This window comes from Populus alba, chromosome 10, assembly GCF_005239225.2.
Source record: "Populus alba chromosome 10, ASM523922v2, whole genome shotgun sequence".
Classification (NCBI taxonomy): Eukaryota; Viridiplantae; Streptophyta; class Magnoliopsida; order Malpighiales; family Salicaceae; genus Populus; species Populus alba.
In genome coordinates, this window is record NC_133293.1 from 17,913,030 (window position 1) to 17,936,936 (window position 23,907).

Here is a 23,907-nt window from a genome sequence, read left to right on the forward strand (position 1 = left end):
GCATTGATTAGTGCCTTCATTCTTGCTATGAAAATTTAAGTATTATACTGTGCAAAAGGCGCTGATCAGGGGAAAACTGTACTAAGCTATGAAACTACCTGTTGTTTCTGGCTGCAAGGTCTTCTAGGAACCACAACTGCCACTGGCTTATCATCCTCTGGATTAATTTGGAGGAAAAGCTTATACTGATCCCTAAGTTTATTCTGTTTAATTGAATTGCATGACGGATCATTGAAGAAACTGCAAGAAATTGGACAAAGGAAAAGCAAATATATACATGCTTCCTGTTTGTTAATTTTTCATAGCTTTTAGCTGCCTGACCTCGCAGGTTTCCTTTAAACAAGACTCCACCCTACCAAAAGGAAAACCAAAAACCCAACAAATTAACTAGCAAGCCATAAAACAATTACTCTTGACTAGAAAGAGTAAAACGAAACAGCAACTCCCCTTACGTATCCATTTCAAAGACTCCATGTCCCCGTTCTTAATTGGATATTCAACTTCCATAGTTAAGTTTGTAAACAGTTTCCTAAACTTTCAAAGGAAGAAAGGCAGTTCTTTTTTGTAATGGAATAAGGAAAAAAAAAACGAAATTAAAAAAACTAATCGTTCAGGTGCACCAAGGATGTTTTTTGCTAATGTTCTCACACGATGCTGAAAATAAAACAATTAGAGGATTTGCTGTAAAATATTTAATCAAATGGAAGCTAAGAACATGAAGGCTTGTTAACTTGTTCGATTATCAAAGGTCAAAACAGCAGCCAAGTAAGTGATACCAAGACATCTATCTTCATGGCTATTCTAGAGAAAATCTGCGCTGTGAAAACTTTATTTACAATCGAAAATGATACTGAAGTTTCCCTGCCAAGTATTGGAATAGAAGATGGGAAGAGGGATTAAGTAGCAGGTGTTAGATGTAAGAGCTCTGGCTCATCCTCGTCATCACTGCTAAGCCATCCATAACAAGGTTTACGCCTCTGAAGAGGGAGAGAATCCACTGGCGATGGGGAGAACAAATGTGGAGATTGGACTCCCGTGGAGGATATCTGTGGAGAGCGGGACTGTATTTCAAGCTTGACAACAGATGAAACATCCTTCAAAGGGCGTGGAACAATGTCAGTTGTATGTGAAGAGTTGAAGTGTGAGGAGGAAGCCTGTGTTGAGTGAGTTTGTTGGGAAAAGTCTTTCACTCCAAGCTTCTCATCAGGTGCATCACTCACTGAAGGACATAGAATGATATCCATTGATGCCGGGGAGTGAATGTTTGGAGAATGAACTTGCTTGGAATTACCGTTAGGTGAGTGAACTTGTGCTTTAGGTTCATCTTTCACAGTGTCATCCTTCAGGAAACATGGAATGAAAGAAATAACTGTAGCATTAGAAAATATGTTCAAATTTCAATGGCAGATCATGTCCAGTCAGCACAAGCACAATCACGCACATCAACATCCAACAACATTACAGGCAGTAGAGGGCCACTCAGGCATAAATTTATCCTACGAAAGTAGTATTACTAAACATGGCATGCTAAACAAAATTTTAAAGAGTAATATATACGGGTATGCATTTGTGCAATCACATGATCCTTAGACAACCAGACACAAGATTCCTCTTCTTAGAAGGGAAGAAAACAAGAGCAACCAGGTGTAAAGTTATATGATGTAGAGTATTGCTACACATCATCAGCATATCAATGTTTAACAATTGACAAGCCAGATAAAATCTTCAGTTCAAATTTTGGTATATGATCATGCAGTATGGTGCAAAAGGATCCAGAACTAGTTTGGGATTGAGGCTTGGTTTTTGTTGCTGTATAGTAAATCAGTGGATGAGGGTGCAGGGGATTTTAGGAGAAGGGATCGATTCAATTGCTCAAAAGAAAGCTCCAAGGATTTTAAATTAAACCATGTACAACAACCCACCACTTGATAAATATTTAATCTAAAATATGTTTTGAGAAACAATTTTACAGGGCAGAAAAAGAATTAAGAAGAAAAACACGTCCAGCAAATCCTCAAGGCAGAAAGAAGATACAAAGCAAAAGAATTCAGTAAAGGTGAGATTAATGATCACAAGCCTCACATGGACACACAAAAGCGCAATGATATGAACTAACGCAGCACCATAATCTGATCAACTACAATGAACTCTTACACTTAAGCTGTGTTTTTTTAATAATAGTAAAAAATTAAACAGAGAGAGATCATGGAAATTTTGAAGCAGGTACAAGCATCTGATATAAGAAAAAAAAAAGAAGTAATCTATTGCTGACAACTGACAACTAAAATTAAAATAGCACCTCATGAGAAGTACTTTATTCAAGCAAAGATGGAAATTTCCATCGTTTTTGCAGTACTATCTATGTGTGATATTTAATTTCAATTACCCAGGACACATGAACAGAGTTAGCTAGCTTGGCTCAAAATCTTAAACTTTCTCCTTCTATATTTTGGAAGAAAGAAGATAATGAGTGGTTCAATCCTGTGCTCCAAGACTTATCTCAAGAAAAATCTGACAATTGCATTGTTCCATCTTCAATTGTAGAAAGACAGGTTTAGTTTGAAATCAAGACAGCTACATCATGCCTTTATATGGAACCAACAAAAAGGAGCAATAATAAAACTTCCATTTAATTGAACTGCACGTAAGTGGTGGATTGATACAAAATGAGAAGAAAAGGGAATTTACCTCTGCCGGTCCATTCTCAATCAAATGCTTGAGCTTGTCATTGCCTGTAAACAATCCTGGTTCGCAGTTTTCCCTCTCTGATTTCTCTACCTCATCGAGAAGCGTGTCAATCAAAAGCTTATAGCAACACTCTTCAATGAAAGCCCAACCTTCATACCCGCCATATTCCTGAGACAAAAATAACAAACCCTAAAAAATTCCCACATTTTATTTCTGCTTGATCATAGAAAAGCTCAAAAATAACCAAACCTTCAATACCTGAAGTCCGCAATCATCTAAAGAAGTAAGAATTTAACGCGCTCGCATAGCTACAATATTTTAGGGATCCCAGAATGTAAGACTTCCAAATTTTGAATTCCCACATTTTCTCAGCCATCAAACAGGAATTTAGAGATCACATGATACAAACACATTCCATGATACCCCAGAAAATCCAAAGCTCGATTTCTTTCTTTAAACGAAACTTCCTTTAACAAAAAAGTACACCCCTTTAAAATACTAATAATAGAAACATGCATAAACACATCCATTCATGTACGAGGTGTCACCTTTAGGAGATTTCTGACAGTTCTGCGAACCAAGGGTTCCGGGAATCCCATAGGACGTACAGCGTCAAGAGCAGCATCGATGCGTTTCAGACCCACCTGAAACATGTAGTAGAGAGTTTTCTCGTGTGAGAGAAAAAGGAGGAAACAGAGAAGATGGTGCAGCCCAGGGAGAGAGGTGGTCTAGATAACAAACCCTTCGATCTCTTCTTGCTGGAGGCATCGTGTTTTTTTCCGACTACACATGCGATGAACTGATAGAGTGACAGCACACGAGCTTGCGTTTAATAAAAGAAAAGAAAAGAAATAGAATACTGCAGGTAATGTTTTAAAGTTTTTTTTTATATATATAAATATATTAAAATAATATTGTTTTTATTTTTTTATAAATATTTTTTATAGAAATATATTAAAAATAATATTTTGATATTTTTAAAAATTTATTTTTTATATAAACATCTTAAAATTAATTGAATTTTTTTTTTTTTTAAAAAAACAAATTAACCATAACACCATACAAGCTGTTTTCTTTATATATGGAGGGAAACGAATTTAATGCCCTAGATTTGGGGTGTGTTTGGTATTGAGGTTGCTGTTGCGGTTGTGGTTTTAAAAAAAGTTGTTTTAAAAAAAGCACTTTTAGTTGAGGTTGGTTTGAAAAAATATGTGTTTGGTTAAAACTGTGGTTGAAATTGAGGTTGAACAAAAAGCAGTGTACAGTGTTTGGTAACCGTTTATGCGGTGCAAACTGCGTTCCCAAAAGATGTTGAAATGTTTTTTCATAATAAAAATTTTTAATTGTTTTTCCTACGTGTGCATTTCGTTTTCGTGTGCCGGTCGCAACAATAATTTTTTACAATGTGAAAAAAATATTTTATTACTGCTTCGTTAATGAAAAGCTCTATACTCCCATACAAGCAAGCTTTGCAAATTGATGTAATAAAATAACTATAAAAGAAATTAATATTCTTATTTTGCAATAGAAAATATTGTAGAGTTAAGTACTGCTATTACATCATTAATGAAACAAGACATTATAAATTCTACTTTATTCTTCCATTAAATTATCTGCAATCCCATCACGTTCGAAATTCATCCTGCTTTGCCTATTGTTTCCAATGCTTTCAGGGCGTGCCACAACATCTGGTAAAATGTCATCAGGTACATAATTGGGATTGCGATCAAATTCCACAAATACAACATCATCATGCGATCTTCTTCTAATGTAATTATGTAGTGCCATTGATGCAACTACAAATTCAACTTGCGTTTTGTATGGATAAGCAGGCATGTTTTGTAAAATCCTCCACCTTTGTTTCCATACTCCAAAAGATCGTTCTATGACATTACGTAGCGATGAATGTGCACGATTAAAAACTTCTTGCCGATTTCTAGGTTGTCCACGACGCCTAAAATCTTGTAAGTGATATCTCTCACCTTTATACGGATCTAAATAACCATACTCATTTGGATATCCATCATCAACCAAATAGTATTTACTTATAATTAAAAAAAAATATCAAAATTTGATCTTGTAATTAGTAATATAAAACAAACTTTATACCTAAGAACATAACAAGTTATGTTGTATACCTACCTTCTGGTGGCGTTGGGAATTTTATATTTATATTCTCAATAGCCTCATGAAAAATACGTGTATCGTGGGCACTGCCTTCCCATCCTGCCCACACAAACGTGAATCGCATGTCAAAATTACAAACCACCATTATGTTTTGAGTCGGGACACCTTTTCTTCCGATAAATGGAATTTGATTTTCGATTGATATACAAGCCCGCACATGTGTCCCATCAATTGCACCAATACAATTCTGACAAAAAAAAAAAAAACCATTGACAATATCATGTCGTTACTTACTAACATGCATACATCAATTTTTGAATTGAATACTGACAATAAAAACATAAATATTTTTCGTACCTTGAAATGCGGCATATATTTAGGATTCATTGCAATTTCTCGTGGAGTGTTTGAAAAACTCGGTTCATCTGGTTTTATGACATCGACTGCAAACAAACATACTGCTGCGAGGACTTCTTTAATGCATCTACTAATAGTTTCCCCCGAATGTTGAAATCGCTCTTGCACCTCCCTATTTGATGCTCTTAGTGCTATTGTATATAGAAATATTGCAACCTTTTCAATCACACTCATCCTTCTTGATGGCTTCAACCCATACGTTGTTTCTAAATCACTGCACAAGCTCAACAAAGTTGATGTGTCCATTCTAAACATGTTGACACATCGTTGCCAATGTCCTCGTAAAACTTCAGTTAACCAACGCATGTCTGTATTGTATGAAACCATGCATGGTTCTTTATGTATATGATTGACATAATAAATGTTTAGTGCCCCAGCTGTGCACACAACTAATTTTTTCCTATCAAATGCTCGCTTCCAAAACGATTCTTCATCATCATCACTATCATCATCGTTGTCATCGTTGTCGTCGTCGTTAGTGTCGTCGTCGTCATCATTTGCGCCATCATCACCATCCCCTCCCGAGCCACCGTTGTCATCACCACCACGATAATTAACGTGATCAACAACACGATCCATTATGTTATCATAATCATCATCAAGAGATTCATTAAATATTGCATTTAAACGTTCTTCTTCCATATGTATAATCCTACATAAATAAACACTTAATCATGTTAAATAAATTATTTTTTTTAAATAAAACACAATGTTTGATGTAATACATGCACGATTAATTTTCCCATGCAACTATTATATTATACTAATTCACACTAAACAAAAATTTACTGCCCAAATTGTTGCATTAAAGTTATATATACACTGTCCACTGTTCACATTTTACATGAACAGTGGACACCGACTTTTACTCATCAGCAGACGAATGAAGGAGAAGGCGATGGACAGAGGAGGTTACCCTTGGCGGCGCGAGGTGTGTTTGGCTGTGGGAACGGCGGGGAACGGTGGTGGACTTCGGTGATGGTGTTTATGTTCCTGCTCTTCTCACTCTCCAGTATGCTTTCCTTGCTTCTCTCCTGATGATGGTGCTGCTGCAGTTGAAGCTAATGACGCCAGATGGTTGCTATGGTGGAGACGATGATGAGTTTGCAGTGGTGGTGTGGTTTTATCCCGCGGTGGCCCTGTGTTTATCGGCTGAAGCTGCTCTGCTTCGCCCTGCCTCTGCTGCGTTTTTTCCTTGCTGCACTCTTTCCTCCCCGCTGTTGGTGGTGCTGCTGTTGTTGGCGAAGATGAGGGCAGAAGGTTGCACATAAACGGCGAGGCAGGTTGGTTGTGGTGGCCTTATTTTTTTGTCCGAATCTGCTCTGCTTCGCACTGCCTCTGATTCACACTGCCTCTGTTGCGTTTTTTCCCTGCTGCACTCTTTCCTCCCCGCTGTTGGTGGTGCTCCTGCTGTTGGCGACGATGAGGGCAGCCAGTTGCTTTGGTGGTGACAAGGAATGTTGGTGGTGGTTGCCCTCTGTTTATCCCGTGGTTGCCTTTTTTATCTGCTGAGTTTGTTCCCCTGCATTTCCATTTCTGTATCTGCTGGTTGCTCTTTGTTTTATCTTCTTTTACTGAAGCATTGCAGGTACCTGTGAGGTTCTTTTACTGAAGCATTGCAGGTACCTGTGAGGTTGCTTCTTCTTTTCACAAAGTGTTTTGTTCCAGCATTGTCACATAAGCTCGGTATTCAACAACCCGTGTTCATTATCTTTTCTCTTCTGCAACCGATGGGCAAGGTGAGGAGCAGTTTATCCCAGTGTACCATAGCTTGTTTTTGCATGTGAATTATATATATTGAATCTTGCATATTTCTCTGTTTTTACTTTTTATCTTCTGTGACTAGGCTGAAATGTCGGGAGCAGTTTATTGCAGTGTACCACTTAGCTAAATTTTTCATGTGAATTGTATTTTCAATCTTTGCATATTTTGTATCTTCACGTTTAATCTTCTGTAACCAGAGTGCATGTTCTATCACAGTGTACTAGTTACTTTAATATTTGCATATAAATTGTATTATGAATCCTTGTATTTTTTTATTTCAAATTTTTTAAAACGTTTTACATATTTTGCATATTTTTTTCCCTTGCCGCACATCACGTGTACTTATTAGAAATAGAAATCAATAATAAGTTAAGCTTCTAGACCTCAATTTATATTTTTAACCCAAACTAAAACAACTGATTTTTCTTTTAAAATGGATGTAGAAATTTTTTTCCGAGCAGTATAATTTATAATTAAGCAATTTTAATGTCGATAATTTAACAACCATTTTTTTGCATTTTCTACCGGTTGCATTTAAGCATGCATATTTTGTAAACTATAAAAGCATTGTCCATGCCATATTACATTACAAATACATAGAAACATTCAGGATTGCAATTCATAATACGTAGCTCGTATCGAATAACAGTACAATTTTTCGATACTTTAATATACAGTCCGTTTGCATGAAAATAAAAAATATTTATGCTCCATAGCTAAAAAATAGGACTTGTACACAACCTCTCCATGTGAGATGAGAATTGTTAAAATTACAAATAGAGTCCCGAACAATTCTGGCCGATTATCTTCAGATCTCTGAAAGAATACATAATTGTCAATACATTTCAAAACATGTTATATAGCAATTTAGATAATAATATTATCAACAAATTTATAAAAGCATGCATTCAGGGTCAATATATACCTCCTCGTCTATGGTGCCTTACGCCGTGTAAACATTTTCTGCAACCATATCATCTTGTTTTGAAGACTACCCATACTGAACCACATTTCTCTATTCCTTCTTATACCCAAGAACTCAGTAGCCCACGCATGAAAATCATCACCAATATGAACTCCTTCTATTGAGTGCAGCTCAATCATAACCTCAGGAATACTACACCCCTTCCTATCTTTAAATATAGATGTGGAATCACTATTGATTGACATACTGTCAACCATGTTATTAAACCGTGACAGTAGTTGCATCCCAATTCCAGAACTTCTTTTTTTTTTCCCTGATTGAACGTCAACACGTTCTCTTTCTTTTCTCTTTCCACTACTGCGTGTGTTGCTACTGCTTGACATATTAACCCCTCTAACCATGTTGCACACATCATCAGTGAAATTTGGAATTCCATCCTCTTCTGAATCACCGCTTCCTTCTTCCAAATCAGGTTGTTCGTCATTGGCATTTGGGTCCTCATCAACACCAACATTATCATCACGACGGATTCCAGCCGATGGTGCCCATGCGTACTGTCCAGTAGCAACAATGTTGGAGAACATTCTGTCGAACTTCAACCGTAAAGACGGTTCGATACCAGCATGCCTAAATTTTTTTGCGCCTCTTATTTCCTACACAGAACAAATAGAATTAATTTAATGTCGCTTGCCTAATTTTTTTGGTAATTACTGAACTGAGATACAACGAAATTTAAAATTAAGGAGCAGCAAAATAACCTGAATTTTTGTTTTCCACCATTCATCACTTGCAGAAATTGTCCCTAATTCTGCACTCCAACCCACACCAGTTTCTGAAATGAGCTTTGTCCATATCCTCCAATCCTTTTTGCAGCCATCCCATTTGTTCTTCAATTGTGTCTTTGTGAATGCGTGACCAGTTATTTCTTTGAAAGAAGTTTGTAAATATTTCCAACCGGCCTTGTCGAAATGAGTATTCGGTCTCATTCCCATGTCGATGGCCTTGATGCAAAGGTCACAAAAGACATGCAACATTTCTTTATTCCAAGCAGCTTTATCAATAGTTTCTGGATTATCTATTCCTATTTGGATAACATATTTGCAACCAAACATCATGAATTTTTATAACATGCTAATCATTTGCGTAATATTGGAAGGAAGTGTTCACCTACAAGTGATTACCAACCTATAATAATTCTAGCCAGTCCACACAATATGCATGTGCCCTACAAACTACACACATCAATATTGCACATCATCATGCATCATCAAGGTAATTGAAATCCATTACCAGTGAACTTTATAGTTTCCAGCCGAGAGCATAAACAGACCAAGCAGATTGTATACATTCTTTTTTCTGTGACCATCACCTCCTAGTTCTCAAATTGCAAAAGACATAAGTATTCACAAATTCTGTAGGATCAAGGCATAAACACCATCCAAATGAAGCAACACATATTTGACTCAAATAGCAACAACATTATCCGAATTAAACACAATTATCAGAACAAATTCTGCAAAAAATTTTAAAACACACAGATGGTCAATTAACCTATTATCACAGCACCAGATTTTTTTTCCATATCAGCATCAAGCAAAATGTTGTGCTTAATTCACAATCCTTACAGCACAATATATTCATAAATTATATGTTTCCCAGAACAATACACAACACCTAAACATATATGCATACTGTAATTATCTTCAGGGAGGCGTAAAATTTTAACAGAAAACATACTCTCTACTGCAGACCCGTCTCCTTTTTGTCCAAGTAATTTCTCGTCCCCTTGTTCGTTTGCCTCTCACAGAAATCGACTCCCCTTGTTCTTTTGCCTCTCACAAAAATCGACTCTGCAGGCATAACAACAACAATCACGCACATATTGGGAGAAGAAATTCAAACGGGAAAATTATTTTAACATGCTGCAGATCAACTTCAAAATTAAACAAATGGCAATATACCTTTATATTGAGCGGATCTACAACATCAGGCGAATGGCAAGCTGTTTGGGGTAGAAAAACAGAAGGGGCAATTATTTTTTACAGTGGATGAGACAATTTTTTTGTCCTGTGTGTGTTTGTGAAGCTGACCCTGTTTTTCGTGTGACAGGGGGGAGGGAAAAACAGTGGCAACGACTGTAATTTTGCAGCAACCTCACCAGCTCCGGCGCTTGGAAAGAAAGGATAAAAAATGAAGGGATCTGCTAAGTGGGAAGAAAGGATGGTGAACAGTGAACAGAGTATACAGAGGTCGTTTGAAGCTATGGAAATGGTGAACGGCAAGATAGGATTCCTTGAATTTTTTGACAGTGGGGAGGAGAATATTGATGGGAGCTTGAGGCTTTTTGAATTGATTTGCAGAGGAGTTATGGGACTCAGCTCAGGGTGTGTTAATTATCCAACGGCTTTTTTTTTTTGGAGTATTATACTTTCCCTTGACAGACCGTGGGTTGCTTGAGGTTGCTGCTGGTCAGCAGCAGCTAGTGGCCACTTTTTTCAAACCGCAGTTTCAGCCTTCAGGGGGTGGGTCCCACCATTTTGAAACCACGTTTTCAACGTAACCAAACATATAATTTTTGTGTTTTGGCTGCACCTCAGTTCCTACCGCATTACCAAACGGCACCTTGTTCTTTTTGCCTCTTGGTGGTATCACGTGTGTTCCTTTTTTGTGGTGTCCATTGTCCCCGTTACTTTTACACCAAACACCTTCTTTCAATTACTGCTACTGCGTATACGGTGAATGTAACCTTTCGATTTATCAGATTCCCTATTTTAATTTTTTAATGGGAAGTGTTGTTTACTGTTTTTTTTTAGCTTTCTTTCAGGAGGACAACATTATCCATTTTTTTTTTTAACATGAAAAATATCAATTGTAAATTCAGAATTTTATTTATGTATTTAATTAAATAAATTGAAAATTATTCATGTAATAAAAAAAATATAACCTTTAATTTTTAACTAAATAAAATTAATCAATAAAACTTATAACTCAGTATATAAATTCAACTAGACCTTATATTTTTTTTAAAAAAATTATATGGGACAAATGACCTATCATCTACTCCTTTATCTTGGCTTGCTCAAATTACAGAGACCTCTAATTGCTGAAAAGTTAGGTTGTAGTGTTTTACATTAAAAAAAAAAAAAAAACTTATTTCTCATCATAAGAAAATATCCTAAACACCTTGTAAAATAAATCAATAATTTCAAAAAACTAAAAAAATACCCTTAAAACTCATAATCAACTCAAAATCAAAATTATTTTTTGGCTCAAATCTACCATACAATGTAAGTTCAAGGGAAAACAACACCTAGTATAAACTCTATTAGTCGGAAAAATCTCATTCACATCCAAATCATTATTTTTTCATAGTTGGAATTGATGCAAACCATGATTTTTTATTTTTATTGTTGAAATCCAGCAATCCCTCTTTATCATTTCTCAATTCAAAAACTGAAAAATAAGCTGCTATTTATTGTGTTTTTTCTATTTTTATTCTCCATCTTTAAATTATATTCATAGTCAACAAATATGATTCATGTGTTATTTATTTTGGCTTAAACAAGATGCAACCGCATTAAAACAAAGTTTAAGAAATAAAATAAAATAAAAAGAGAAAATCTTTAACACAATGAACAATACAAGCGTGTACAATGAACAACCCACGCGAGATAGCGTTTTCTATAACTATAACGGGTGATTAAATCTATTAGATATTTCCAATAAGTAAAAAATTTCCATTTTCCGCGAGAGTGTGCTTATTTTATGGCTACCAAGATCTTGAAATCCCAAAGCCCAAAACAATGGCCGGTCAGGGTGCAAATGGAAGAGTAATTAGTTGAATCTCATTTAGCAGGAGTTATTTTACTACTCCATGCCATTACAGTGGTTGAATTTAAACCAGGACCACTAGTATCCCAAAAGGATTGTTGTCAGACAACAATGCCGGAGTTTCTATTTATTCCTTGGCGAGCAAGCAAAGCTTGGAAAAAGAATCTGCCTGCTTTTCTGATGTCCAATCTAAATCCACAACCTTTGCACCTCTCCCTTTACACCTCACTTCAGAGGCCCATTCTCCAACCTCACCACCTTCGTGGATTCACCCGAGACTCTGCCACGTTATAAATTCACACTTGCCTTCAAATCGGAGATCACAAATACAAATACTTGGACATGCCCTGGCTATTAGCAGCTAGCATGGCTTCCTCCTTTCAGTTCGGTCATGTATCAGAATCCGGTGAGTGCTGATCGAGTTTTCTTTCTCACAGTCATGTGATTTATGTACATCTTATATACTAGTAAGTTTAGCAATCTATTGCTTGGTCTCCCAGCTGGGTAAGGTTGCAAGATAAGATGGTTCAAAAAGCAACTTTCTTTAATTTTCATTTTCATCCACTACACATTTCTATCTCTGTACCCACACACAATGTTAGTTCTCCAGGGTTTCTCCTCTTGACAGTGATTAAAATAACTAGTTTATTAGCTAATTAAGTATTGCTTTGTGATTGAATTTGATATTTTCTCTAGTGACTGATTAGTTTCTTTGCAAATCCTCCATGGTGACGTCAGAAACCCAGTTCAATTCAGTGCAGCCATTGTCATTCACTTTCTCATCGATTAATAATGGCAACAGTAGGGCCGGTCTCGCCAAGGCAAGAAAAGCTGCACGTCCCTCTTCCTCTGCTTTGAATTCAGTCGACCCCATTACCTTTAAAAGCACCAGTGAAAGTCCCTTTGCATTAGGTCTAGTTTCAAGCTTTTCAGCCGCTAATCCATTTACGTTCAATAGACATGAGGTTGACAAAGTATCCGACCATGGTGAGGTTTTTTTCTGGCTTGTAATCACCCTGTCCACAGAAAGAATTGTTCTTTACAACATAAAAATATGGTTCACTTTCAGTGACTAATTATTTGATTTATGTCTTTGTGTGATGTGAAGATGCAGAAAAACCGATTGAAGCTGCAAGTAAGCTGCAGCATGAAAAAACTGAACCAAGGATTGGAGAGAAAGAAAACAATAGCCCCAAAGAAATGGGTGTTTTGTCTCCATCCGATATCAAACAGGACAAGGTAGCAAGACAAGCAAACCAAGATTCAATGCCCAATAGGGCCAATACTGCATTGGTAGTGATTTCAAGGATTTTGAAAGGTATACCTCAAAGCCCTCACTTTTATCAGCTCATAAATCTCTCTGGACATACTAGAAAGGTTTTGATATCTTCATGGGATCGGATTTTCGAAGAAACTGTGGAGCAAATGCACTCTCTACAGGTAAATGATTTCTGGGTTAGGGCTAGAGAATTGTGGAAAACCATGGGGGAGTTGCAAAGCATGGGGTATAATGTGATTCCTCTGAGGAGAAGATTAGTGGAGTTAACTGATGTAATGATAGAGCTGAAGCTGACTAAGGTGGGAATGAAAGGGTTAATGATTAAAGCTGAGAACCATAGAATGGAGAAAAGTAGGCTTGAGTTTGTGATTTTGCGTTTGCAAGAAATGATCATGCAAGAGCATTATGGTATGCTTGGAGCACTGGCTCAGATGGTTGAAATGGAGAAAGAGGTACCCAAATTTGACGGTGTCTTTGCTAAATTGGCAATGGAGCCTCTCTAGTTTGACATTTTGGATTGGTGCTGCAACTCCTAGATCTTTGTACTTGTCTAGATTGAATGCTAGTCACTGACTTGAGAGCTTCAATGCATGCTCATCTCTAGAAACTTTTTTTTGATCTCTAGAAACTTGAAAGCATATCAAGCTAGTTAGTGTTTTGTATTCAAAGAATCAAAATGACCTTCAATTTAAAACATGTATTGCTGGCTTGCTGCTTAAAATTCTTCCTTCCTTGTGATAACAATAACTGTTTCTGCTACTAACAATGCCCAAACAATTGGGAGCTTTGGGCTACCTACCGAACACTATGGGTTTCCACCTGAATGTGGAACGGCAGCATCCATGATTCCAGGTGCATTGATGTTTGCCTTTTGGGCTCATACTCCTATGAGACCTCGTAAGCCCAGATGACTGCAGAGCTCTTGATGCACAGTCATGGCCCACTAAGTAGAACTCTTCATGCTGGGAAATCAGGTCGTCGGTCCTCCCCTTTGTAAAAAAAAATAAAAATAAAATTAAATGCAAATAGAGAGCCATAATGAAGTCAATATCACCAAAGCCAGTACAGAGACCATTATAAATAAAGTGTGAATAATAACACTAACATGAGACAGAACTTTATCACCCAAAGTAAACCGAGCTCACTTTCAATCCACACTTGAACACGCGGGGAAAAAGGACTTACTTTTGCCAGCAAGAAGAAAACTCGAGAGTGAAATGGCTCTTTCTTCTTCAAGCACGTTTCCCTGAGACACCTTTGATAAAGTCGTTGATTCCCGCCATCTTGATCGTGCAAGCAGGAGAAATAAAAAGTGGCGAAGATCCGCATCATATCCTCTCTTTGGAGACAAAAATACTTGCAGCTAATCCTAAGAGCGAACAAACCATTTGATCCGTCGTTGTCACATAATAAAAGAAGCCAATTTCCTTTCTTTTCGAAAAGAGCAAAATCTTGGTGCATGTGTGTGCACGCGTTGAAGACCGACTTTAAGTTAGTCTATGGTAATCTCAGGGAGCAACACACAGTAGATGTTAGCCCCATTATTGGAAGACAAGTGTGGTAGAGCAGTACAGCCAATATGAGCATAATTATAAAATCTGTACACCCTATGATCTGCAGAATTAGAACCTGATTTGACTCCAGTTTCCTTTCGAACCAGGTAAAAGAAAAACCAGCGACTTCAAGCCGTGTGCTGTCTGCTGCAAGCCTGAAATGCATGTACCATTCCAGTTTCTACCTCTTCACTACATGACTATTGGCAATTAAAAAAATCAATTTATCTCCTCGCCTCAAACATAGCTTCTCAAATTGAGCTTAAAAATCCAAAACAACGCCTTTTTTTAGATAGACCCGAGTGGACCCATGGATCCATGGGTTGACCCAACCATTTTATGACCAAGGCCGCTTATATCTCGGGAACCACCCCCAATTTAGACAGAAGTGGTCGTTCTTCATATCTTTTGTTTTCCTTCTAGTTTCTGTGTCCTAACTAGACTTGGATTCTCATGGTTTTGATGGCAGCAGTAAATTGCGATAGGTCCATTTTACTCATTTTCTCCTTCCCAGCTTGAAGCAACTATCCTTGCTGTTGTTTTCTTTAAGATATAGCTATAGGGTCCCCACTTGATCGATCATTTCAATGGATAACGCAGACATGAACTTAAGACAAATGAAAAAAGATCAGACAAGAATAGACAAGTGGCTAAATTCAAGGAATAGAAACAAAGATGAAAGCTACACTCGGAACATTTTTTTAATTAAAAATCCATATGGAGAAAGCTCTCAACTCATTCTATCCGTTTGACTAGTAGCTCCCATATCAGGTTTCAGTTGAGAAGCAAGAGGACACACAAGTAACAAATCCATGTGGATTAATAAATATAATAGTGAAGAGAACCAAAAGAGGCAGTCAAAGGAGATCTAAGGTAGGCTATAAATTCGAATGATTTGTTTTGGATTCATGTGGGTTGTTCACATGCACTAGGGTTTTAGGTGATGTGCAAGCCAGTGAACTCTAGCACTCACAAACCCCCCCCTAAATCTTCTCGAGCAAAGATGGTTTATCAAACATCACCAGAGGCACACTCCACTATTGCCAGTACTGCAGATTCTTCAAGAGACAACTAAAAGATGCCCCCAGTAACTACATTTGCTAACTCTGAGATGTGCTCTTGTGAATAGAGAATAACTGCATTGATATATGATCATATACTATAGCAATAAAACATCACTATTCGCAAATAGGCTACTATTTATAGAAGGGCTTATGCAAAACACAATGCAGGGGAGATGCTACTGCCAGCCCCCTGTGTAGTGTGTATAATACATGAGAGAGACAATTTAAAATGCTATAAGAAGGTTTATAGTTTAACTCGGGGAATCCCAAACTTAATGATGTTTTGCAGCAGCCGAGCGTGGACACTGGTAGCACTTGGCGAAAAGACCAAATGTGTCAACTTGCTTGATGAAATTGGACATACTAGCCCACCCTCCCAATCCAAAGCCAACCACAAGTACCCATACCACTATAAATGCATTCAATACGTACATGGCTGTCCAGCTTGGGAGGAAGACAGGAGGTTTCTCAACTGCATTCTGCATTTGCAACAACGAAACAAACAATTTTACGAGACTTGTTAAGGATGCTACAGCTTAAAATATGTGCACATGTACAGATTAACGAGCACTGCTTAAATTATTTTGTCCTGGTTCAAATTTGTCGGCAGAATCTAATTTTGAGTTCAAGTTTTGAGGGCACAGTCCATTCTTAACTTTCTACTGCGTCACTAGGAATAAGACCAGTGACCCCAGGAAGCACGTTCAGAGAGATAGCCAGCTATCGCCAAGAATACAAAAGGGAATAAGTGTAAATGTGGCAAATAACTGAAAGACAAGGAGATGCGACCAACCTCATCATTGCAATAAATTTTCAAATATCTGCCATTGAACCAATTAGTGGGGCTAGAATAACGAGGTCAATTCCACAGTCCAAGCTAAGCTATCAAGCTGGAACTATCCATGAAATTATTGCACTTTCTACAATCAGTAAGGTTGCCTTTTAATTAATTTATACAAGACAACAGGGTATCGTACCCTTTCGACAACATCTTGTAATGCTTTTGGTGTGCTTTAATTTCTGTAATGAGGATAGTACCCTATCGACAACTTTGCCTCCCTGATCTCTATGATGTCAAAATTAGGATTGGTCTACTAATTAACTGGCAAATTAATACAACCAAATTAAGCAAGCTAGCATGAAATTAGAACCTAAGTAGACTTCCCCGGTGACTAATCATATGGCTGCAATCCCGGCAACAGTAACTTTCAGGGTAAGTGTACGTCCACCTATTCCTTTGTGTTAGAAATTATTGTAACTAATAAGAAAGTGAGATCAATATAGTAACGGACTAGCAACTCCATGGAAGCACTAGACAATGCCAGCCAGATATATAGTACAAGCATTAGGTAGAGATGAAGATAAGCGGTAGAGACAATGGACCATTTACCTGTCGAGCCGAGGCAGATCGGTAAGTGAGCATATGAGCTAAAGCAGGGATGATGTAGACGGTGAAGGTAACCAAAAGAGCCCCCACAGCTGAGTTAATTGGTCCAAAGAAAGGAAATATAATTGCGAAGAACCATATAGGTATGACCACAGGTAACCGGCATAATGCCCTCAACAATATGCTCTTTGTATCATGCATTCCGATCACCTTCTCCCACACAAAATACAACGGTGTACAAGCGAATCCGAATGTTATAAACTGCAATTCATACACACACACCCCAAATTAATCAATCAAATCAATTAAAGCTAGAGATGGTGAGCTCATTGGATTTGTAAGAAATCACGAGTTCAAATCCTCTCTCTGAAATATTTGAATTAAAAAAATGTCTCATTGCAATAAGAGGCTGGAGTAGCCTTTTATTTTTCTAGTGGTGGTCAATTCAATTCAATTCATTGCAGTAACAATATTTTTTTATCCCGCTAACTACCAATCATTAATGCTAATCTCTTGATTGCCTAATCACCGATTATAGATCGCAAGGCTTTATTGATGATAATAAAAGAAAAAGGGTGCAACAACCTGATGGATAAGCATGAGGATAACAGCAGCATCACGCCATCCGGTGCGGGGTAGCAGGGAGAAAGCATTTGAATGTGTGAGGAGTTGATCTCCAAAGGCCCAGTAGGTCGCAGCAGCAGATGGAAGCGTTAAAGTGAACACATAAAGGGTAGCAAGTAGATAAATGTACTTGAACCTTTGAGGCTTCCACATGGCGTGCATAATTTCCCTATAACCAAGAAGCCATGGCCATTAGAATGATCCACTTGAAATTGGATAGTTACAACCAAGAATGAAGGATTGATTTGTTATGATAAATCCATAAATTCCCCCCTTTTCATCTCTTGCTAGGATGAGTCGGTAAAGTATTGTTTCATAGGAACTAGGGTGTAAATTTCAATACGATAAAGAGAAGAGGCCTAACATGTCCAGGACTTCATAAAGGGAGGACTTTGCCCTAAATCCCTCCATCTCGGGCGTCACTGGAATTTGAATCCAAATGATTAACTAACATGCTTGTCAAGGTTCCTATAGTTAATTTGATGACACGGCAATAGATTATGGAGAGCTTAACAACAACTTTCCTGGCATGACGAACCTAACATCTGTTAGTTACATTTTACCAATCAAAACCAGGCCTGAGGTGTCACACATGGCTGTCAATCACGGCATCTTTTACCAGAAGAATTTTGTTCTTTTGGCGTTTTATAGATGGAATCTCATAAACTCTCAGTTTTCATGGACTCTATCATTTAAGGTATTGTTATTAAGTTATTTTCTGCAAAAATTGTCCGCATTGTTAAACCCATAATTTCCGTGAGAAATAAACTAAAAACCTTTATTGGTTTCTAACAGGGTGACAGCAATTAAAAATAAGAAAGACTTCTTACACAGTGACAGCATGCCCACCAAACGTGTAGAGGATATTGGTGGCTCCTGTAAAATATAGAACAGCCTTTGCTGGGCCCGAGTGAGTTACCCCATCAACCTGTAAAATAATGGTAATAATATTTTAAGGAAAAGCAAAAATCAAATCCTGCTGGTGTGGAATGTGAATAAAGTAGATGCCTATGAAATATCTGGGTGTTGATCTAAGTTTTAATTACCTGGCCGTGAACAAGAGATGCAATAGTCATATACCAAGCTGTGTAGGTCGTCATTCCAAGCCCAAGAAATGACCAAATTCTGTAGTTGTGAAACGAAGGAATGAACACTGTGGTGGCACAGCAAGCTCCAAAAATATAAGTCCATGTCCGCTTGTCAAATTTGTCATCTATGTAGTAGATGTTGCTGTGATTACCCAAATAATCCACTCAAATCAGTGCATTAACAGAACCCATATTCAGGAACTCTGGGAAAGTAGGGGGAAATACAAGAACAGGAAAGAAACAAGAGCTAACCTTGCACAGGCTATGAGCTGTATGACAGAACCAAACAGGAGAAAAGTGCAGTTAAAGGCCAACCCAACAGCTTTCCAAGTTGGACCCAGTAATCCATCTAGCACCTCAAACCACTGCAGACTCAAAATTTAGACAAAACAGGACTGATATTTAAAAAAAATAATTTTGGAAGACATAATATAAAACTCGGATTTTATTTCCTTCCTTTTGTTCTTATATTGTGGGTTTTTGGAAGGCTAACCTGTATAACATGGTTCTTGAAGTTGACATTCTCTTTCTCCTTTCTGCTTCGGTATTCAACATAGAGAACACTGATAAGGTAAGCAGTCCAGCTTCCAAGAAAACCATAAAATATCTGCAAAATTATGCCTGAAAGCATCCCCATTTGAGAGAAGGAGTATGGCAGTGTTAACAGAACCTGAGCAACCTGCAGAAGAAAAATCCATTTTTTCTCGGTCAAAACTAATGAAAAGATTAACTTTTTTTTGGTCAAATTATGAACTGGCTTTTGAGCTGATTTTGTAATTGTACCTGATTTGAAGCACAGCTAAACCAGGCATCATACACTGACCCTCCATGCCAAAGAAGGCTTTTAAGCCTAAAACCGGATTCATCCTTGCTTACTTCCTCTTTCTCTTCATGCTCAGTGTCATTGAAGCTTGAGACCATAGCTTCCTCTCCTTGTTTCTGATTGGACATTTTCCTTCAATGCTCCTCTACAGATCTGAAACAAATAGTAAAGCCATAATTAAGACAAAGTCCAAGCCAAACCAAGAAACCAAAAGCACACTGAGAACAAACCAATAACCTTAAAGAGTTGTGATGGTAGTTGGTTTTGAAGTCCTCGGAGATGTCTCTCGGATTTATAATTTGGAGACAGAGAAATTAAGGGGCCTTTTACGGACAAATGCGCGACAGTTCTGCAAAGCTGGCACTTCTTTAACTCCTTTTGCCAAAGACACAGGTGCTTCTCTCGTTTTATGCCTTTAAGAGTGAGAAAACACCGAGTAGAGTACTGTAATCTAAAAACGGCTGTCACAGCTTTCCCTTGAGAGTGGTTACTACTCTACTATACATTGCAGATTCTTATAGAAACAACGATGGAAATTTGGCAACACATTAATTGCCCTCCTGTACCAACTAAATATGAGATATCCTTCTCTCAAAAGCTGGTTTTTCTAAAGAATTGGCTGTGCACTGCATCAAAATCCGATGACACAAATGACAACCCAGCATGCAAAAGAATGTATCTCTATCAATCTATCCATCCATCACTCTTATCTTTAAAAGGAAACTTTGTACGCTGCAGTTGTAAGAGATCTGACAAAAAGAAACGCCTAACAGTAGTTGTTTTTTGCTGAGAAACTACCCCTGCCCTGCCCTATAGTGTTCTAAGAAACAGAGCAAAACAAATATTTTGCCTCTGCCTCTGCCCCTCTGTGTTTTTGGTTTACAAGTCTTGTTTAATGTCGTGTGCTGGTCTCAATGGTTACTATGATACCCTCCCCTTTTTAAATGAGTTGGGCACATTTTATTTTTTTTTTTCGGTGAGCACTTACAAAAAGTGAGACTAAATTTGCAGTAAAACGACACCTTTTCTCTGACAAGGATCGAAAAGCTTCGTAAAATAGGCTACAATGTATCATGCTGCGGATTCAGATAAAAATAAATAAATAAATATTTGTTAAATTTAACAAGCCGCCGTGGATTGATACTCTTTTGTGCCAATTGTTTAATTCTCCATGAAGCTTCTTTGAGCCTCCAAGAGCATTAATTGCCTTTTCTTTTTAAATTAGTCATTAGAGACCGTACTACATCCTTCAAATTCCATAGCTTCACAGGGTTAATTAATTGGCTTCTTCTATTTTATTTTGAATTCAAGTCCCAACCTCCTCTTACAAAAGAAGAAGCAGCAGCAAGGGATACTGTCAATGGCTTGGGAGCCCCAGAGCAGCAACATTGCATTGGTTATACTTTGTTTGCCGAAAATATGAATAGACTACAGGTTAGGATGCATTTGTTCAGAGTTAACGCAGTGGGGTTTCATTTTTATTTATTTGTATTTTAATCTTAGCCAGACAACAATTCTGATTGACAAGTTAAGCTTTAATTTAATTTACTGCTCGAATGTCACAGTCATCGAAGCGTTGTTTTCTTAATTTCTCTGTTCAAATTGATTGATTTGTTCGTGATGGCCAGGGCCTCCACATCCTGGAATAGGATTTGGAGACTTAATCTCCCTTTCGTTTCTTTGATAATGATGGTGTGTGTGTTAATTGATACTTTGCTGAAAAGCTATGTCTGTACCATCGGGATTATGATGGCTAAAACTCATCCAAAACACATACTCGATTCATCGTAAAATGGGAAAGGTGATAGATATTCTCAGCAAGGTAATCTCACAATCTACATATATATATATACATATATATATATATATATACTGGGAAAGGAGAGGCAATGATGCCGATGAAATCTCCCAATTCTTTCATGCTATTAGTACTTGATGTTAATTGCACAACTAATATTCTCTCCCGTTTGGACAAGAAAAGGCAAATTCAAGAGGAGGGCGGGCGCCTTCTAGATTTAAATCACGCAACAGTGTGGATCCATACTACAAGATCATTTATGGTTATCCATCACACGTTGTTGCCCAAAAGGAATTATAAAAAAAAAAAAAAAAAAATCATAGCCCGTTTGCTTTCGTTCGTGAACAAAGACAGATTAATTAGAACAGCAATTCAATCACCAACCCCTATCCATGCACTGGCTGGTAGATACATGGAATTTAGTACATGGTTTAATGGAGGAAACTAGGGAAGTCCTTTGCACGGTAGGATAGCAGCAATTTGCTTTAAACATCTCTCTTTCTCCGTTAAGAAATAGAATTCCTCACTGCTCCTTGCATCTTATTAGCTAGTCGGCACTATATCTGTCATCTAAATCCTTAAAATATCGTTAATTTCACTGTTCTTATCAGTATATTACCAGTATTCATCGACGGATAGAACCCAGTGGATAATTTTGAAAATGGTCAGAATTTGCCGAGTTTATAACCAGTTGATCTTTGCATCGAGAACCCAACGTCCCAACACCATAAAATGCAATAATAAAAATGTGATCACGTTGGGAAAAAAAAAAACATGAATCATTAAAATAGGTTATAAATTCAAATCTTTATCTATTTTAATTTAGTTTCTAAAAACCTATATAAATCATTAAAATAGTTTTTCTAAAAGCACAAGTTAATTGATGCAAATGGAGTGTTTTAATTGCTTTTTCAAAACCAACTGTATTGAATTATGAATTAGTATTTGACTCATTTATTCAAGCGAAGCATTTTATTTATATTAATTAATGTAAACTCTTGGAACACTTGCTAAAAACCCATAAAAAAAAGGTAGTTTCAATATGAAAAAGGTTCATTTAAGCTCAAAATACTCCACTAAGAATTGAAAATTATTAACGCTTTCAAACAAATGCATCAGCCTCGTAAAAAAAAGCCAAAAACTTCAAAACATTATACAGCACACAGCACGAAATTATTGCAGAAAACGAGTTCATGTAGACTAAAACAACATATATATATATATATATATATATATATATATATAGACTTCTCACAATTTTATCATAGATTTGAATATCATGTGTACAGAGGGTAGGTTTTTTTTTTTTTTTTTTTTTTGCTTTCAAGTGTTGGTGCATATAACTTCTGAAAAATGACTAGTCTGGCATGGATTTGATTGGTGAAAGTACTGATTTCTTTTTCTCCAGTCAAAAGTTTACAGCATCCAATCCTTTGTGAGCGAGTTTCATCTTCATCGATTGATTGATAGCGTCTTTAACGCCTATTTTCTTATCCTCAAGTAAAATATAAACATGCTTAGTGGATGGAGGGGCCATCTTCATCTTCATCTTCCCACTCGGTTCTTCCCCCTTGTCAACTTTTCCACAATATGCTCCCGGTCTCGCTTTATCTCCGACTCTTGACTAATAATTCAAGTTAATTTATTAATCTGCGTGTTTTCTGCTCTTAGCTAGCCAGTGATTTTACCAAAAAATAAAATTGCCCATGACTAGCTATTTTATGATAAATGCGCGTCAACAATGGCACATAACAACGAAAAATTTAAAATAGCCATCCTCTCTTGTAAGTTAGTTAATATACATACAACACTGTGTTTCTTGGGGTAGCTTTGAATTCTATGATTATTAATATAAATTCTAGTATATACATATGATTCAATCGAACCAAAAACCTCAGACTCTTTTCCTTGAGAGTGTTTTAATTAATTTGTTCTTGATTTATACATTAATTAGTATTCATTTATTCTATTTGAGATGTGTTTATTACCTTTCTTTCACTTGTAATTTATCCCTTAAGTGTTGGGATTGTCAAATTAGTTTCTTATAGAAAAACTTAAATCTTAAAACGAATAACTGTCTCTCAATTTTATATATTATTATTGAAAAAAAAATGTATGAATTATTAACCCTAAATTACTACCGGAGTCGACACTGCCATGTGAAGTCATCGGTAAGGACAAGAGAAGACGACAAATTAAACAAAACATGGACAAATCCAAGCAGTCGCTGGTATGATGCACGTGTTATTGAGCGCTTTTGCTAAGACAAGAAGTTTTTGTGTTCTGCAGGATCCATTATTCAAGTTTTTATTATGTATTGGATAACAAAATTTAAATATTTATATTATGTTTATGGGATTTCAAGTATTTATTGTTTAAATATTTTTTATTATTCAATAAATATACTTGTCAAGGTGGGATAACTCATGTTCTTAATTCTGACGTCATTATTAAACACATTACTTGCAAATAATGATTAAAGAGATAAGTTAGCAAGTTATTTGTTTTAGTGATTAAGTTTCTACGGACCCTACACTAC

At 36.9% G+C, this 23,907-nt stretch overlaps 4 protein-coding genes across 7 annotated transcripts; 1 reads left to right on the forward strand and 3 right to left on the reverse strand.

Annotated features, from left to right (window-relative positions):
• Window positions 1-677: 677 nt before the first annotated feature.
• Window positions 678-3,556, reverse strand: LOC118043329 (uncharacterized). Of its 2 annotated transcripts, none has more exons than XM_073411757.1 (4): window positions 3,430-3,556; window positions 3,255-3,332; window positions 2,689-2,856; window positions 678-1,340 (listed from the first exon to the last, which is right to left on the reverse strand). In XM_073411757.1, exons 1-4 carry the CDS (start codon window positions 3,454-3,456, stop codon window positions 897-899), a joined length of 717 nt encoding a protein of 238 aa, XP_073267858.1. In that variant the 5' UTR covers window positions 3,457-3,556; the 3' UTR covers window positions 678-896. The 2 variants fall into 2 exon arrangements, with proteins under 2 accessions (XP_073267858.1, XP_034907174.1); XM_035051283.2 differs by having other exon boundaries at window positions 704-1,340; window positions 3,237-3,332.
• Window positions 3,557-7,205: 3,649 nt separating this feature from the next.
• LOC118043330 (uncharacterized) lies at window positions 7,206-10,460 on the reverse strand. 3 transcript variants are annotated; one of them, XM_035051286.2, is made up of 5 exons: window positions 9,883-10,460; window positions 9,659-9,771; window positions 8,680-8,922; window positions 7,922-8,574; window positions 7,206-7,812 (listed from the first exon to the last, which is right to left on the reverse strand). In XM_035051286.2, exons 3-4 carry the CDS (start codon window positions 8,911-8,913, stop codon window positions 7,930-7,932), a joined length of 879 nt encoding a protein of 292 aa, XP_034907177.1. In that variant the 5' UTR covers window positions 8,914-8,922; window positions 9,659-9,771; window positions 9,883-10,460; the 3' UTR covers window positions 7,206-7,812; window positions 7,922-7,929. The 3 variants fall into 3 exon arrangements, with proteins under 3 accessions (XP_034907177.1, XP_034907176.1, XP_073267955.1); XM_035051285.2 differs by having other exon boundaries at window positions 7,207-7,812; window positions 8,680-9,002; window positions 9,883-10,456; XM_073411854.1 differs by lacking the exons at window positions 9,659-9,771; window positions 9,883-10,460 and having other exon boundaries at window positions 7,207-7,812; window positions 8,680-9,636.
• Window positions 10,461-11,880: 1,420 nt separating this feature from the next.
• Window positions 11,881-13,984, forward strand: LOC118043332 (uncharacterized). Its single transcript, XM_035051288.2, has 3 exons — window positions 11,881-12,158; window positions 12,491-12,739; window positions 12,861-13,984. The coding sequence occupies exons 1-3, from the start codon at window positions 12,095-12,097 to the stop codon at window positions 13,532-13,534; spliced, it is 987 nt and encodes a 328-aa protein (XP_034907179.1). The 5' UTR covers window positions 11,881-12,094; the 3' UTR covers window positions 13,535-13,984.
• Window positions 13,985-15,698: 1,714 nt separating this feature from the next.
• Window positions 15,699-20,491, reverse strand: LOC118043331 (auxin transporter-like protein 2). Its single transcript, XM_035051287.2, has 9 exons — window positions 19,808-20,491; window positions 19,531-19,723; window positions 19,241-19,426; window positions 19,000-19,112; window positions 18,706-18,889; window positions 18,490-18,587; window positions 17,621-17,828; window positions 17,039-17,296; window positions 15,699-16,127 (listed from the first exon to the last, which is right to left on the reverse strand). Exons 2-9 carry the CDS (start codon window positions 19,696-19,698, stop codon window positions 15,921-15,923), a joined length of 1,422 nt encoding a protein of 473 aa, XP_034907178.1. The 5' UTR covers window positions 19,699-19,723; window positions 19,808-20,491; the 3' UTR covers window positions 15,699-15,920.
• Window positions 20,492-23,907: the final 3,416 nt, after the last annotated feature.